The sequence below is a fragment of the Neofelis nebulosa genome, chromosome 4, assembly GCF_028018385.1.
Source record: "Neofelis nebulosa isolate mNeoNeb1 chromosome 4, mNeoNeb1.pri, whole genome shotgun sequence".
Lineage (NCBI taxonomy): Eukaryota > Metazoa > Chordata > Mammalia > Carnivora > Felidae > Neofelis > Neofelis nebulosa.
This window is the reverse complement of record NC_080785.1, coordinates 5,526,019-5,540,833: the sequence shown is the minus strand read 5'-3', so window position 1 is coordinate 5,540,833 and position 14,815 is coordinate 5,526,019. Positions and strand designations below refer to the sequence as shown.

The following is a 14,815-nucleotide window of genomic DNA, read 5'->3' as shown; positions in this document are numbered from 1 at the left end:
TTCTCTTGCTTTCACCCATCCTTTCTCGGGTGTGACCAGTGATTCTGTGCACCTGCGAACCTGTGCCCTTCTGGGTCTGGGTGGCCAGGAAGGAAGATACACTCCGTGACCTCAGCACAAAGACCTTACTGTTCTTTCACTGCGCCTCGGGCCGCTGGGTGGTTTCCGTGACCCCACTTACCTGGGACACTTCGACTCACAAGGCGGTTTCTCATGCTTCCTCCTTGGTTTCTGTTGGTCACAGCCCCACTTGGTGATAACCCCAAAGCGGCCATGCTTGGGGGAGGCGGGACCAGGTGTGATTGGACCCTGAGGCAGACTCAGCTTCCTGAGTTTCGGGGACAGCAAAACTTTAGACTGTTCCCACCTACCCTCTGGAAGAGCCCACCGAGGAGACCCCACCACATGCTCCAGATCTCACTGCCTTATGGTTCCGCCCGAATGGGCCACGGTGACCCACCTACCTAGTTTGGAACCATCCAGAGCCCTTCCACCCTGACCAGAGGGAATTTGACTCTCTCCAATTTTTTCTCTCTAGAGCATTAACTTCCTTCCTTATTTATGTTTTAAGTTGTGATAAAATACACGTGAAATTACCATTTTAACTGCTTTTAAGGGTACAGTTCCATAGTGTTAAGTCCATTCACGCTGTGGTACAACCATCACCACCCCCCTCCAGAACTTTTTTCATCATCCCCAAGTATAACCGTGTCCCCATTAAACAGTAATCCCCATTCCCCTCCCCCAGCCCCTGGCAGCCACACTTCGGTCTGTCCCTGTGAATTTTCTGTCTCTAGATATCTCATATGACTGGAATCACACGGTATCTGTGACTGGCTTATATCACATAGCATAATGTCCTCGGGCTTCATCCATGTTAATGCATGTGACAGAATTACCGTGCTTTTGAAGGCTGAAAACTTTCCATGTACGTGTAGACCACATTTTACTTACCCATTCATCCGCCAATAGACACTTGGCTATAGCTTTAATTTAACAAACATTTTTTGAGTGCCAATGATGTATCAGGCATGGTGTTTGCTCCTGGACATGAGATTGCTGTTGAGATAGACTAGGAGGTCTGTGCCCTCCCACAGGTGATGAAGCACTAAATAATAATGCCAAAAGTAATGGCAGTTTCTTCCCAGTTCATGAAGACACCAGTGAGTATTCTTTTTTTTTTTTTTTAATGTTTATTTATTTTTGAGAGAGAGAGAGAGACAGAATGTGAGCGGGGGGAGGGGCAGAGAGAGAGGGAGACCCAGAATCCAAAGCAGGCTCCAGGCTCCGAGCCATCAGCACAGAGCCCAATGCGGGGCTCGAACTCATGGACCGCGAGATCATGACCCGAGCTAAAGTCAGACACTCAACCGACTGAGCCACCCAGGCGCCCCAGCCAACGACTGTTCTTAATTTATGTACCCTCCCCAACTGTTGATAAAACCTTCGGCACCTCATTGAAAAGGATGAGTAAGTAGCAGAAATGTTCACAGAAAAGCTTGAAACTCACCGTACCCGGTTAAAATCTTTAGAGGGGAAGCTTCTAATGGTAAGTTTGAATTACAGCCGTAAGATAGCCATGCTTATCGCTAGCCGTACTGTTTGTAGCTGCAGTGATAAGAGCAGCTATGTCCGCATTTCTCAGTGTTCCGTGAATAAGCGGCAGGAGTTTCGGGTTTCCTGGGCCCTTCCAAGGTCGCAGACCCCAAGCACCTGGCCACAGGTCCCCGAGGACACTGTCTGTCCCCTGTGCTTCTGCACTCCACTGATCGATTTTCCTCTTGCTGCCATGTTGCTTTTTACTCTGCAACCGTCTCATTAAACCGCACGTTTTGAACACCGTTCAGTTTACCACCGCACCCTGTGCTGCGGCTTCTTCACCGTGAGCGGTTGCTCTGCAGATTTCTGAACGCGTTAAAAGGGCGCTCGCCTTAGACAGAGGGCAGGCGGGAGCCTCTATCGGCGCCCTTTGCACTCCTGCAAAGCTTCCCAAGATGCTGTGTGTCCTTATATCGGTTTATACAGTTACACATCTGGTTGCTGAACTGTTCTAGATCTCCCTCTTGTGGGCCATCTATGGAATGAAACACATTAATTTTTTCCAACAGACGTGATGGAGTCTTGTAGGTTATAAGGAGCCCATTTCTGCGAATCCTGTTTTAAACCTATACAAAGTGTATAAAGATCTAAAAATACCCGTGCACCCACGCACCAGCCTTATGAAACCTTAACATTTTGCCCCATATTTACTTTAATTTTTTTAACGTTTATTTATATTTAAGAGAGAGAGAGAGAGGGCGCGGGCAAGCGAGACAGAGCCCGAGCAGGCGAGGGGCACAGAGAGAGAGAGAGAGAGAGAGAGAGAGGGAGACACAGAATCCGAAGCAGGCTCCAGGCTCCGAGCTGTCAGCACAGGGCCCGACGCGGGGCTCGAACTCATGAGTTAAAGTCAGAAGCTGAACGGACTGAGCCACCCAGATACCCCTCCGTGTTTACTTTAAATCTTCAAAAAATAGGGGCGCCTGGGTGGCGCAGTCGGTGAAGTGTCCGACTTCAGCCAGGTCACGATCTCGCGGTCCGTGAGTTCGAGCCCCGTGTCAGGCTCTGGGCTGATGGCTCAGAGCCTGGAGCCTGTTTCTGATTCTGTGTCTCCCTCTCTCTCTGCCCCTCCCCCGTTCATGCTCTGTCTCTCTCTGTCCAAAAATAAATAAAAAACGTTGAAAAAAAAATTTAAATAAATCTTCAAAAAATAAAAATAGAGAAGTCGAAGGCCCCTGTGTACCCTCCCTTTCTGCACCCTCCAGGTAACCATCACTCTGAATTTGTATTTGTTACACACAGGTTTTTCTACTTCTGATCCATATATATGTGGATCACACCGGGTGCGTTCTCCCACGACCTGCTTTTCTTCCGCAGTGTTACGCTGTCGAAGTTCGTCCCTGTGGCTCTGATGTTCTCATTTTCCTCTCCTGTATATTGTTTTTTTTTGTTTTGTTTTGTTTTTTTTAATGTTTTTTATTTATTTTTGGGACAGACAGAGACAGAGCATGAACGGGGGAGGGGCAGAGAGAGAGGGAGACACAGAATTGGAAACAGGCTCCAGGCTCCGAGCCATCAGCCCAGAGCCTGACGCGGGGCTCGAACTCACGGACCGCGAGATCGGGACCTGGCTGAAGTCGGACGCTTAACCGACTGCGCCACCCAGGCGCCCCTCTCCTGTATATTGTTGATTGTGTGACTACCACAATCTACTTACCGGTGTTTGCATCCTGGGGTATTTCGGTTGCTTGGAATTTTCGTCACAACAGACCAGGCCGCGGCCAGCCTTCTTACACTGCCTCCGGGTACATACGTGTGCGTTTCTCTAGGGTCCGTCCTGAGCGCAGATCGCTGGGTCATGCAGCTCGTCTCCGTATTGCCAGAATGCCCTGGAAAGGATTGTCCTATTTACATCCCCCCATTTTCCTGTCATCTGCCAGCGGGCAGCCAGGCGGGAAGGCGCAAGCCCCACCATTAACTGCGCACTGCGTTATCCTCCTTGGCATGAATTCGCTTGTTTAGTCATGGAAATAACCTTCCGAGGCAGGCAGAAGCATGTTTGCCAGAAACCAGAGAGGTCCAGGAATCTGCCCGAGGCCGCAAAGATAACAGGCAGAGCAGTGGTAAACCTGACCCACAGCTGTGCCGCTGAGGCCCTCAAAGACTCGGCCAGTGTGGGCTGGGGGTACAGGGGGTGCAAGGGGGTGCAGCGGGGAAGGGGGGGGGATGGAGGGGAGACGCCCCTTCCACTGCCACGTTGCTGAGAGCTGACAAAAGAAAAGATATGCCCTCTGATTTTTGAAACCATGAAAGTCAGCATACAGACCCAAGAGCGAGGGCAATAAAATGAACAGGTGGTCAGAAGGGAGAAAAACAGGAATGAAAGGCATCTAGATAAAGGGGGAAAAAAACTCCACGGTTAGAAAATTACATCGGAGGGGCGGGTCTTGGTGGCTCCGCTGGTTAAGTGGCCGACTCTTGATGTCGGCTCAGGTCGTGATCTCACGGTTCATGGGTTCAAGCCCCACGTCAGGTTCCATGCTGTCAGTGTAGAGCCTGCTTGGGATTCTCTCTCTCCCACTCTCCCTGTCCCTCCACGGCTTGCTCTTTCTCTCTCTCTCTCTCTCTGTCTCTCTCAGAAAATAAATAAATAAACATGCAAAAATTACATTGGAAAACTTAATTTTCCAAATTCTGTATTACCTTTCCTCTCAATCACTAGGAATCAGTGATCATTTTAAGGTGGAAACCCACTTTCCCCGTGCTTGTAATCGCTGACTTCGGTCCCGTGTGCTGGGGCAGTGGTGGAGAAGGGCATATTTCCAGAGGTCCCGGCCTGGGTAGTTGACTGGAAGCAAAGAGAAAAACAGAAATGAGAGTTGAGTGAAGAAAAAAAAAAAAAAAAAGGGACCAGGGAAACATATGCCAACTCAACAGCTGGTCTCTGCTCAGCCCCCAAAGGATCTGTGCATTGTGTCTTGTCTCTTGGCTTTGCACACTTTCTAAAGAAGCTTCCCCCTTTTATTTTAAGTAAGAGAAGGACTTAAGAAGGACTTCCCTAGAAAACAATGGAAGCTGATATTTCATCTAAGGTTGGACGTGTACTTATAGGAGAAGAATGCCAGGGGCTTGCCTGCTTCTGTTTTAGGTTTAGCCTCTATATTTTACAAAAGTATGCCGACCGTATATTAGAGTGTTTAATGTTTACTTAAAAAGAAAATGACATCTGAAATGGAACAGTCAAAGCGAACGAGAAGTGAATGTTCACAAGTGTTACAGGAAGTCGACAGGAAGCCAAAAGTGTGGGTATGGAAGTGAAAACCTTTTCAAAAAGGACATCAAGAGCAAAGTCGATGAGGGGGCTAGTTTTCTCAGCCTAAGACAAAGGGTATAAATCACTTCATGTACTTTTTCCCTCCATTTTTTATGTGCGGTAAAGTATGTATAACATAAAATTTTATCATCTTAGCCACTCTTAAGTATCCAGTTCAGGGGTGTAAAATACATTATACCTCTCCGTCCCCACCGTCCACCTCCAGAACTCTTGTCATCTTGTAAAACGGAACAGTAACTCCCCATCCCCCCCGCCCCTCCCCCACCCCCGGGAACCACCGATCTACTTTCTCTATGATTTTGACTGCTCAAAACATCACGCGCAAGTGGAATCATACTTGTCTTGTTGTGTGTGGCTTGTTTCATTTAGCTTCACGTCTTCGAGAATCATTCATGTTGCAGCAGGTGTCAGAATGTCCTTTTTAAGGCTGAATAAGATTCCACTGCACGTGTTTGAGCATCTCTTATGCTTTGCCTCCCTCTCTGAAACTATTTTGCCCCCTCCCCCTCCCCCCATGGTCTTCTGTTAAGTTTCTCAAGTTCCACATAGGAGTGAAAACATATGGTATCTGTCTTTCTCTGCCGGACCTATGTCATTTAGCGTAATGCCCTCCAATTCCATCCGCATTGGTGCAAATGGCAGGATTTCATTCTCTCTCATGGCCAAGTAGTATTCCATTATATATATAAACCACATCTTCTTTATCCATTCATCCACTGATAGACATTTAGGCTCGTTCCATAATTTGGCTGTTGTTGAAAGTGCTGCTATAAACATTGAGGTACAAGTGCCCCTGTGCATCAGCACTCCTGGATCCCTTGGGTAAATTCCTCGCAGTGCTATTCCTGCGTCATAGGGTAGATCTATTTTTAATTTTTTGAGGAACCTCCACACCGTTTTCCAGAGTGGCTGCACCAGTTGGCATCCCAACAGTGCAAGAGGGTTCCCATTTCTCCACATCCTCGCCAGCATCTATAGTCTCCTGATTTGTTCATTTTAGCCACTCTGACCGGCGTGAGGTGGTTATCTCAATGTGGCTTTGATTTGTATTTCCCGCATAATGAGTGATGTTGAGCATCTTTTCAACAAACTCAGGTGAAGGGGGCAGGGAAGAGGGGAAAATGGGTGATGGGCATTGAGGAGGACACTTGTTGGAATGAACACTGGGTGTTTTCTGTAAGCGATGAATCACGGGAATCTACCCCTGAAACCAAGAGCATACTGTATACACTGTATGTTAGCTAACTTGATAATAAATTGTGTTAAAAATAGTAACAATAATAATAAAAGCTAGAAAATGAAAAAAAAAAAAGAACTATGGCAAGAGGGCGCCTGGGTGGCAAAAAAAAAAAAAAAAAGATTCCATTGTACATGGATAACACATTTTGCTTACTGATTCATCCATTGATGGACACTTGGGTTCCTTCCAGTTTAAGCTATTCTAAATAATGCAGAATCAAGAGTACTGTTTGCCATGTGAACCAAGCTATCGACATCGAAGTCTCCAAATAGACCTTCTCATTAAATCATTAGTATTTTGAATAACTAACCTAGAACCCTAAAATTCATGTATTTCTCATCTTTAGAGCATCATTGGTAGATGTTCTTGGCATCCCAGAACCAAAGATTCTGTTTTGTTTTGTTTTGTTTTGTTTAAATTAATTGAAAGAGAAAACCAATTGTTCACCCAAGAGGCCACTGATTAACATCTACCAAAAGCAATTTGGGGGGCACCTGGGTGTTAACCATCTGACTCTTGATTTTGGCTCAGGTCATGATCTCACGGTTTGTGGGTTCAAGCTCCGTGTCAGGCACTCACAGCATGAAGCCTGCTCGGGATTCTCTCTCTCTCTCTCTCTCTCTCTCTCTCCCAAAATAAATAAATAAACTTAAAAAAAAAAAAGCAATTTTGGTATTATTTATCCAGGGGAACTGGTCTCATTTGGCCAAATCTGTTAATAGAATTTGAACCAATGTCTTGAACAATGTCTTCTTCCCCATTGGAGATGTGAGCCACTCGACGATAGGGACCACAGGTTCTTTCTCTGTGTTCCTGGGGTAGCCTACCACAGGTCTCAGTACACGGTGCCTTTAGCTACTCTAACTGGGAGGTAGGTGTGTAAAGACAAAAAAAAAAAAATCTTCCTCCACCCCCAAATATTCACATTTTGTCATTCCTTTGTCTTACACTCATTGTTATAACCTTGACTCAAATGAGCGAAACACTGGTATACAATTGAAGCAGTCAGCACATGGTCCATCCAACAAGATGGTCCTCCTTGGATATTAGCCAAAGGAAGGTCCCTGCCTGACACTTATTACCAGAGTCTCCCTTCTCCCCACCTCCACATCCCCAGCTCTGGGCCCAAAATAATCCCCCACATTCTAAGATAGCAGGTCATGAATTTCTAGGGGAACCTCTCAAATCACAACCCCATCCATAATTGCCCACTTCCATGGGAAAACTTACTACGTGGTTATTAAGGGCCATGCTACTTAGACCCTGAGATGGTCAGATCCAAAAGGATGGTCACAGTGGATGCTTTTAATGGTTGGGAACCAGAGTGGATGGGGACTGGATTCTTCCGAAGGGTTCTCAAGACAAAGGAGAGCATATGTTGGCAAGTCTGATCAATAGCATATGGAGGAATTTAGAAGAACGGTGTGTGGGGAAGGTCTGTAGACCTTTGTCGCTGGAGCAAAGAATCAGTCAGAAAGGAGTTTTTAGATGAATGAGCCCAGCAGGGCTGGTGGGAGAGAACCAGGCAGAGCTGGGACTAAGTCTCCTTCATTAATTTTTAATTCTCTTTTTCCCTCCTCCTTCCTTTTGTTTCCTTTTTACCACCAAAGATATTCACCTTTGGACATTGCTTACCAAGTCCTTTGTCTTAAGAGTGACAATTATTTGAGGGTTTACTGAGTGAACGTCTACTGGCACCTATCACATGATATAGCATCGTAGAGCACAGAAATGGGTGAGTGTGGGGCCCTTTCCTCCAAGAGCTTACAACCGCCCCCCACCCCGCCCAGATGCCTGGGGTGGTATGTGATAATTGGCAAATTTATACTCAGATGTTTTTGCCGTTTTCTTTCAATTTGCATTTCCTATTTCTGCTTCTCTGCCCTCTGGTGTTTGGATTTTTTTCCTGCCCTTTGTTTTAAGCATTGCCTTTATCCCTCAGAAGACACAGGCCCAGAAAGATGGTTTCCCAGTCTGAAGTCTTAACCTAGCTTAAGAAATCCATGTTTCCCTTTTCCTCCTCAGACTGAGAGTAACACTCTGGGCTGCTTTGTTTCTCCTTGTAATTGTTTAATTAGAATCAACTAGGAGGAAACTTGCCTACTCATTTGAGAGAAAACATGCACTGTTTCAACTGCCTAATTTCCTTTTATCCTTAGGGAAGGTTCCAGGCTTTCTGGTCACCCCACAGGATTTACCTCCATTGTCACACGTGCACTTTGCTCTCGTCCCCACGTTCCCTCCCCTCTGCAATCTTTATCTTCCTTCTCTTAACCTCTTCTCTTCAGCACCTACCAGCTCCCTAGTGTCGTCATGAGTTTGTTCTATGCCTTCTGTTTTGTTTTGTTACATTATTCTTTCCCCTAATGAATCGTTTCTGGCAACAGTGCCCCCTGACTCTTGGGTCAGGACTCCAGGCTGTAACAACTCAGTACACTTTTTATCTTTTATCTTCCCCTAATTTCTCACATGATTTTTGTCTCCCTTAAGCAACTCCTGGGGAGTACCCATGACTTCCTTGTCCTTTATACCTACAGAAAAATACCGGACATCTAGAATGTTCTCTGTTCTCTCATTCCTGGTTCTCCAGGGAGAACCCAACCCACCACATACTTTGAAGCAGATGTTGGGTCCCCGACAAAACAGGGTCAGCCTCCTCAGTGAGGGAAAGGTCAAATCTGCTCAGACGTGTTAAGAAGAAATTTCGCAAGCATTTGGCTGAACTTGTGTACTAATATCTAAATATTGAGTAATATAGAGTAAAAAATTAAAAGGCAGCCAAACAACCCTTTGGCTCATCTTTGGGTCCCTTGAGAGGTGTTCTGAAAGCTTATTTTTATCATGTTTATTTCCAAAAAAAAAAAGGCTAAAAATGAGACTGAGCCTAGATTTTTCCCAATAGGAGGCTTTTCCTATTTCCTTGGTTGAGGAATGAGGATTCTAAGACTCTCTGGAAGGACCCATTGAACTCTGGAAGTCCTGGATTCCACCTGCTGCTTGGAGCTTCTAAGCAGGAACCTCCAGCTGCTGGTGATGCCCTGTGTGATGTCATAGGACTTTGTGACACGGCCTGATGCTACATCATGTGCATGCAGTACAAGGCGGGCAGGGTCACCCAGTACAATCAAGTATTTTCTCAGAATCCAGGCCATTCAGAAAAAAAAAAATCTCATCTTTCAGATCGTTCAGCCTAGACCCCTGCCTAATTTCACCTGCGACTCAGCTTAGACAACGTATCAACTACAGAGCGGCCAATGTCTCAGTGGTAGGTGGGTGACCTCGGCGTGCTGAGAAAAATGGGAACAAAGTTGGGGGGTGGGGTGCCTTCCACCTGCATTCAGTGGAAGTGACACATCAAATCGCTGAATCTTGAATGGGATGCTGGCTCTGGGGATTAGGATTAAGATCTGATTTGTAATAAGAGGCTGGGCTATACCACTCTAGAGGTAGACTGGGCATTATAATGACTTCAGTTCTTGAAAATCTGATCATTTATAGAGAATTTAGTTGTGACAGCATAGCCATGTTTTCTTGACCCTAAAAACTCACACTTTAGGGGCGCCTGGGTGGCGCAGTCGGTTAAGCGTCCGACTTCAGCCAGGTCACGATCTCGCGGTCCGTGAGTTCGAGCCCCGCGTCAGGCTCTGGGCTGATGGCTCAGAGCCTGGAGCCTGTTTCCGCTTCTGTGTCTCCCTCTGTCTCTGCCCCTCCCCCGTTCATGCTCTGTCTCTCTCTGTCCCAAAAATAAATTAAAAAACGTTTAAAAAAAAAAAAAAAAAAAACTCACACTTTAAAACAAACTCGATGGCTGTGAATCGAGATTTAGTTTAGGGCTTTGGTTTTTCAGTGTGTACGTGTGTGTGTGAGCGTGTGTGTGTGAGCGTGTGTGTGCGTGTATACGTTTGGTGGGAGTGGGGGTGGGGCAGAGATGAGGTGCATATTCCAGAGAACCAGGGGGAGCTCTGCTTTACGAAGACATTGCATAAGAAAGCTTACATTAGTAAAATTAAAAAAAAAAATGGAGGAGGCTAATTTTCCTACGCGTTCACATGAAGAGAATTTGCTCCAAATTTTCTTAATCTACGCGAATCCTTCTAGACAATATGGATTTATTTTCTTTTCCGGTTTTAGTCCTAGCATGACCCCACATGTGTATTTTGTGTATGCAATCTGCCTCCCCTCACTTGTGTTTTTCGTTAGCTTCTAATTGCTTTTGGTGTTCAGTGGAAATTAAAACAGTGTCAAAATGTGACTTTTAATCTCTAGAAGTGGGGTTAATAGAACTTAAACAGCTTCATTCTCTTCCCACTTATTTGAATCTGCCCATTTCTCCCTGTTAGAGGCTGTCTTCTTCTCTTACACATTTGACACTTTTTCTTTGCATAATCGAATACTGCATTTTTGAAGAGTAATTTTTCCAGTCAATGGGCCTTCATTGTGCAACCTAGATCTCTGTCAGGGTGTTAAATCCTATGTCTTGGGAGGATGCTCTTATACGAATAAATGCCCCAATTTTATTATCATTATTATTATCATGTTTTATTTTGAGAGGGAGAGAGAGCATGCGTGCACAAGTTGGGGAGGGGCAGAGAGAGAGGGAGGAGGGGGAGAGAGGGAATCCCGAACAGGCTCCACACTCAGCTGGAGCCCGATGTGGGGCCCATCTCATGGACCGCAAGATCATGACCTGAGCAGATATCAAGAGCGGGAGGCTTAACCGACTGAGCCACCCAGGCTCAGCCCCTCCCCCAAATCCAGTCTTACACCCCCTCCCTTGATCTAGAATCTTCAGGTCTCAGCCCATGCACAGGACGCTGATCCGGTTGGATCCTGATGCCTGGGTTCTGCAGTGATGCCTGGGTTCTGCAGTTCCCTGGGGACACACTCTTTCCCCCCTGAGCAGGACTAGCACATTCCCAGCCAGGCTATGCTGTCACTTGACCCTAATTATTGATCTGGCGGTCAGGAGAGGACTGGGGGTGGGGGGATCCAGAGAAAGGTCGTGCGAGGCTTGCCAAGCATCCTCAAGCACAGGAGCAATGGGCCATTTCTGTAGATCCAGAGGGTGGGTCCTCATGGCCCTCCACCCACACACCCCCATCCCAAGTCTTAGCTTCTCCCTCCTTCCCTGGAGTCACCTTCCTTGGAGTCTCGCTGCCCTATCACCAAGCCCTGCACATGAGTCTCAGCTTTCTCTGCCCTTCCAACGTAGGAGATGCGAATCCCTTTATGTGTTGCCAAGGAAGTGAGATTGATACTTTGCCTTAAAGTGGGGACTTGTCACCCTCAGCCTTTCTTTTGTCTTTCTCAAATGCGTCTGTAGCACCCAACAACAAACATTTTGATTCTTCAGCTTTTATAATTACTTTTCCCTGCCCCCAGCTCCCAAATGCACCAACCAGAACTTTCCTTCCCACCAGTTGGCCACTGGTGAAGCCGTAACAAGCGCACTGCTCCAGCCTGCTGCCTTCTAGTCGAACGCTGCCTTTCCACCGGCATGGGGGGTCCTTAAGGCCAGCGGGCGAGCGGTGATGCACCCCCCAAAATCCCACTTTGGTGTCTGTTTCGCAGGACCACCCCACTACCAACTTTCGTAGGTCAAGTTCCTCAGAAACAGACTTTGGGACTGAGATTTGCGTGTGGGCATTTTATTGGCATGGGTTTGGGGGAACACCTGCAAGCAAAGGAAACTGGGTCAAGCAATGTTAACCTTAAAAATAAAGCTGCTGCGGGGCATCTGGGTGGCTCAGTTGGTTAAGGCTCCGACTCGGCTCAGGTCGTGATCTCACAACTGGTGGGCTCCAGGCCCCCCATCCCCACCCCCATCTGGCCCTGGGCTGACAGCTGGAGCCTGGAGCCTGCTTCGGATTCTGTGTCTCCATCTCTCTCTCCCCCTTCCCCACTCCTACTCTCTGTCTCAAAATAAACATTTAAAAGTAAAAATAAAAATAATAAAACTGCCGGTTATCGTGCCAGCAAACATGGATTTCTTTGGTAATAGTGGAGAACCGCCAACCTGCAGAAACAAGGCAAAACCACAGGCAAGTCTGGAGACTAAAGAGGCTCTTTTATAGAGGAAAGGGGGACGTCGGGAAGGCTGCTGTAAACTAAGAGTTCATTGGAGTAAACTGGACGTTCACAGTATAGCGCCTTCTCATTGGCTGAGCTGTGACTGTCCCTCATTGGCTGGGCTGTTGCCGGGGGAGGAGGAAACCTTCCATCCTCCTGCAGGGATAATAGAGTGCCGGTCCTCTGCAAGATGCTCCAGGAGTTGGGTCTCCAATTGAGTGGGAGTGCTGGAGATGAGAGCGCCCCCTGCCGGCCTCCTGACTCCGTTCTGAACAAAGTTTCGTTTCCTTCATTTTCACAACAGAAAGGCTAGACAGTGACGTGGCTGCCACAGGGACCTCTGTGGAAATCTCTGGGCCGGATGAGTCCTCAGAGTCATCTCAAGTTGAAATAAGCAAGTTGGGCTCATCAGCCGGTCTTTAAACATGAGTTCCCTCAGGGAGGGGGAAACTTTGGACAAAGCCGCTTGCCCCCACCAGCGGTAACTCTGGGGGAGGGTCTCAACCATGAGCCAGTACTCGGGCAGCGGGGTCCCACGCAGTGACCTGGTGGCACCACCGCGTAAGACATCATATCCAGGTGTGTTCAGGTGTTTGGGGGGCAAGGTGCTGACCGGGTGGTTTGATGCCATGGAATTGTTGTGGGTCCTGAGTCCTGTGGGGGAAGAATGGGTCTCTGCTGTGAACAAGAGCGGTTAAGAGCCAGAGCGGGTGGACAGGTTGGTTCCTAGTGCTGGCCTGAGGTCTACACTTCAGAAGCCCGCCTCTTCCCTCGAGTCCTAGAAAGGGTAAAAATGGGAGACGATACTACATGGTCAAATGTGGAGGAAGATACTTGAGTCAGAGCGTGAGGAGGACCCGCACCAGGAGGTCCTAGAAAGAGAGTGATGCTGGAGAGCTTGGGGCTCGTATCCTTGATTCCCTCTTCCAGCCGCCAGGCTGTCACTTGATTTAAAAGGTTGGGGTGGGATGGGGCGCCTGGGTGGCTTGGTCTGTTAAGCGTCCGACTTTGGCTCGGGTCATGATCTCGCGGTCCGTGAGTTCGAGCCCCGCGTCGGGCTCTGTGCTGACAGCTCGGAGCCTGGGGCCTGTTTCGGATTCTGTGTCTCCCTCTCTCTCTGCTCTTCCCCTGTTCATGCTCTGTCTCTCTCCGTCTCAAAAAGAAATAAATGTTAAAAAAAAAATTAAAAAAAAAATAAAAGGTTGGGGTGGGAGAGAAACGCTGCTATATACACATGTGTTTATTACAATGATGCCATTTGATAGACACAGTTTGCAATCCTTATTTTTAAATTTTTTCCAAAGTAATGTATACACAAAAAAAATAAAACCAAATCTTATAAAGAGAGTCGGCAGGCCCCTGCCCAATTCCACCCTAATCCCCAGTTCAACTCTCCAAAAGCAATGGCTTTATACTCTTTTAATATATTTCTTATGACAGTCAAACCTTCATATTTTAAATAATATTCCTAGGCTTCTGCTTCTTGGCTTGTTTTGCACATTCACTTCATTTTTCTCACCTGACTTCCATTTTTTTTTTTAAATCTTAGCTTTCCCCACCCCCACCCCAGCACCTGGGTGGCTCCGTGGGTTAAATATCCGACTCTGGATTTCAACTCAGGTCGTGATCCCACAGCTGGTGAGTCTGAGCCCTGTGGCAGACGGCGCAGACAGCGTGGAAAAGCATATTTTCCCAACGAATCTATGTGATGTTTTGATTAATACGGTAGCCAGTGCCTACATCTACAAACATCATTCCTTAATTTTTACCACCAGATAGGACACCGACTTGCACTTGCCCGCCCCAAAGAATCTATCAAATCTGATATTCTTTTGACCCATCTCCTTTTAGGGGAGGGGTTGAGTGCCAGGGCTCACTAGAGCTCCATTCCAAGGCGGGCTACCTCTTTCCTGGGCCGGAGCCGCCATCTTGGGTCACTTCCCTTGGTGGGAAGTGATCTTCTGAATACCCGTTTGAAGAGGTTTTGCTAATAGAAAATAAGATCGACTTTCGCACATCAAAGTATATGATGCATACGTAGAAATGTGTCTGTTTCAAAAACACTGAAAATTGAATTTAAACCAAGTAGATGATCTATAAGTCATGGGAGTATCTAACATAGCTTCTTTTAAATTCTTCTGATTTAGGAAATTAACAAATGAGTCTTCAAAAATGCTAGGTTTACAATGAGAGGCATTTTAATTCAAACTTTACTGTATGGAACCTTGACATTTGGGATCTGGACAGCTCTGTTGTATGTATTTATTAACCACAATCATGTGAGCAACTTGGACAAGAAAACCCAGGAGCCTGCCTCAATTTGGTCCCTTGAACAAAAATTTCATCGGCAAGTTACTCATGGCTCAGAGGAAATTCCAAGACCATATGTGAGATTTGAAAGTCCTGATGAAGAAGAAACGAAACCACAGAAATCCTTTTTCAAATTGAGTAAGTATTTTCATTTTCTCCATTAGCCATTTTAAGGGGAAATATTTTTACTACATACAAATTTTAGGGAAAGCACAAGCGGGGGAGAAGGGCAGAGGGAGAGACAGAGAATCTTAAGTAGCCTCCATGCTCAGCATGGAACCCGACACAGGGCGTCATCCTACAACCCTGGGATCATGAACTGA

General features: G+C 46.7%; 1 protein-coding gene and 1 long non-coding RNA gene across 4 annotated transcripts in view; one reads left to right on the top strand and one right to left on the bottom strand.

Annotated features, from left to right (window-relative positions):
- Nucleotides 1-1,227: 1,227 nt before the first annotated feature.
- On the bottom strand, nucleotides 1,228-4,390 carry LOC131508351 (uncharacterized). The gene is made up of 3 exons (XR_009259979.1): nucleotides 3,971-4,390; nucleotides 3,257-3,428; nucleotides 1,228-2,074 (listed from the first exon to the last, which is right to left on the bottom strand). It is a non-coding gene; the product is annotated as an uncharacterized LOC131508351 (long non-coding RNA).
- Nucleotides 4,391-9,165: 4,775 nt separating this feature from the next.
- Nucleotides 9,166-14,815, top strand: part of GALNTL5 (polypeptide N-acetylgalactosaminyltransferase like 5) — a 58,185-nt gene continuing 52,535 nt past the window's right edge. Inside the window, exons 1-2 of one of the 3 annotated variants that reach the window (XM_058723744.1) lie at nucleotides 9,166-9,378; nucleotides 14,330-14,630. In XM_058723744.1, coding sequence (XP_058579727.1) covers nucleotides 14,369-14,630 — 262 coding nt within the window. In that variant the 5' untranslated portion in view covers nucleotides 9,166-9,378; nucleotides 14,330-14,368. Of the gene's footprint in view, nucleotides 9,383-12,527; nucleotides 12,762-14,329; nucleotides 14,631-14,815 lie in introns of those variants that run through there. The other 2 variants (XM_058723743.1, XM_058723745.1) reach the window with 2 other exon arrangements.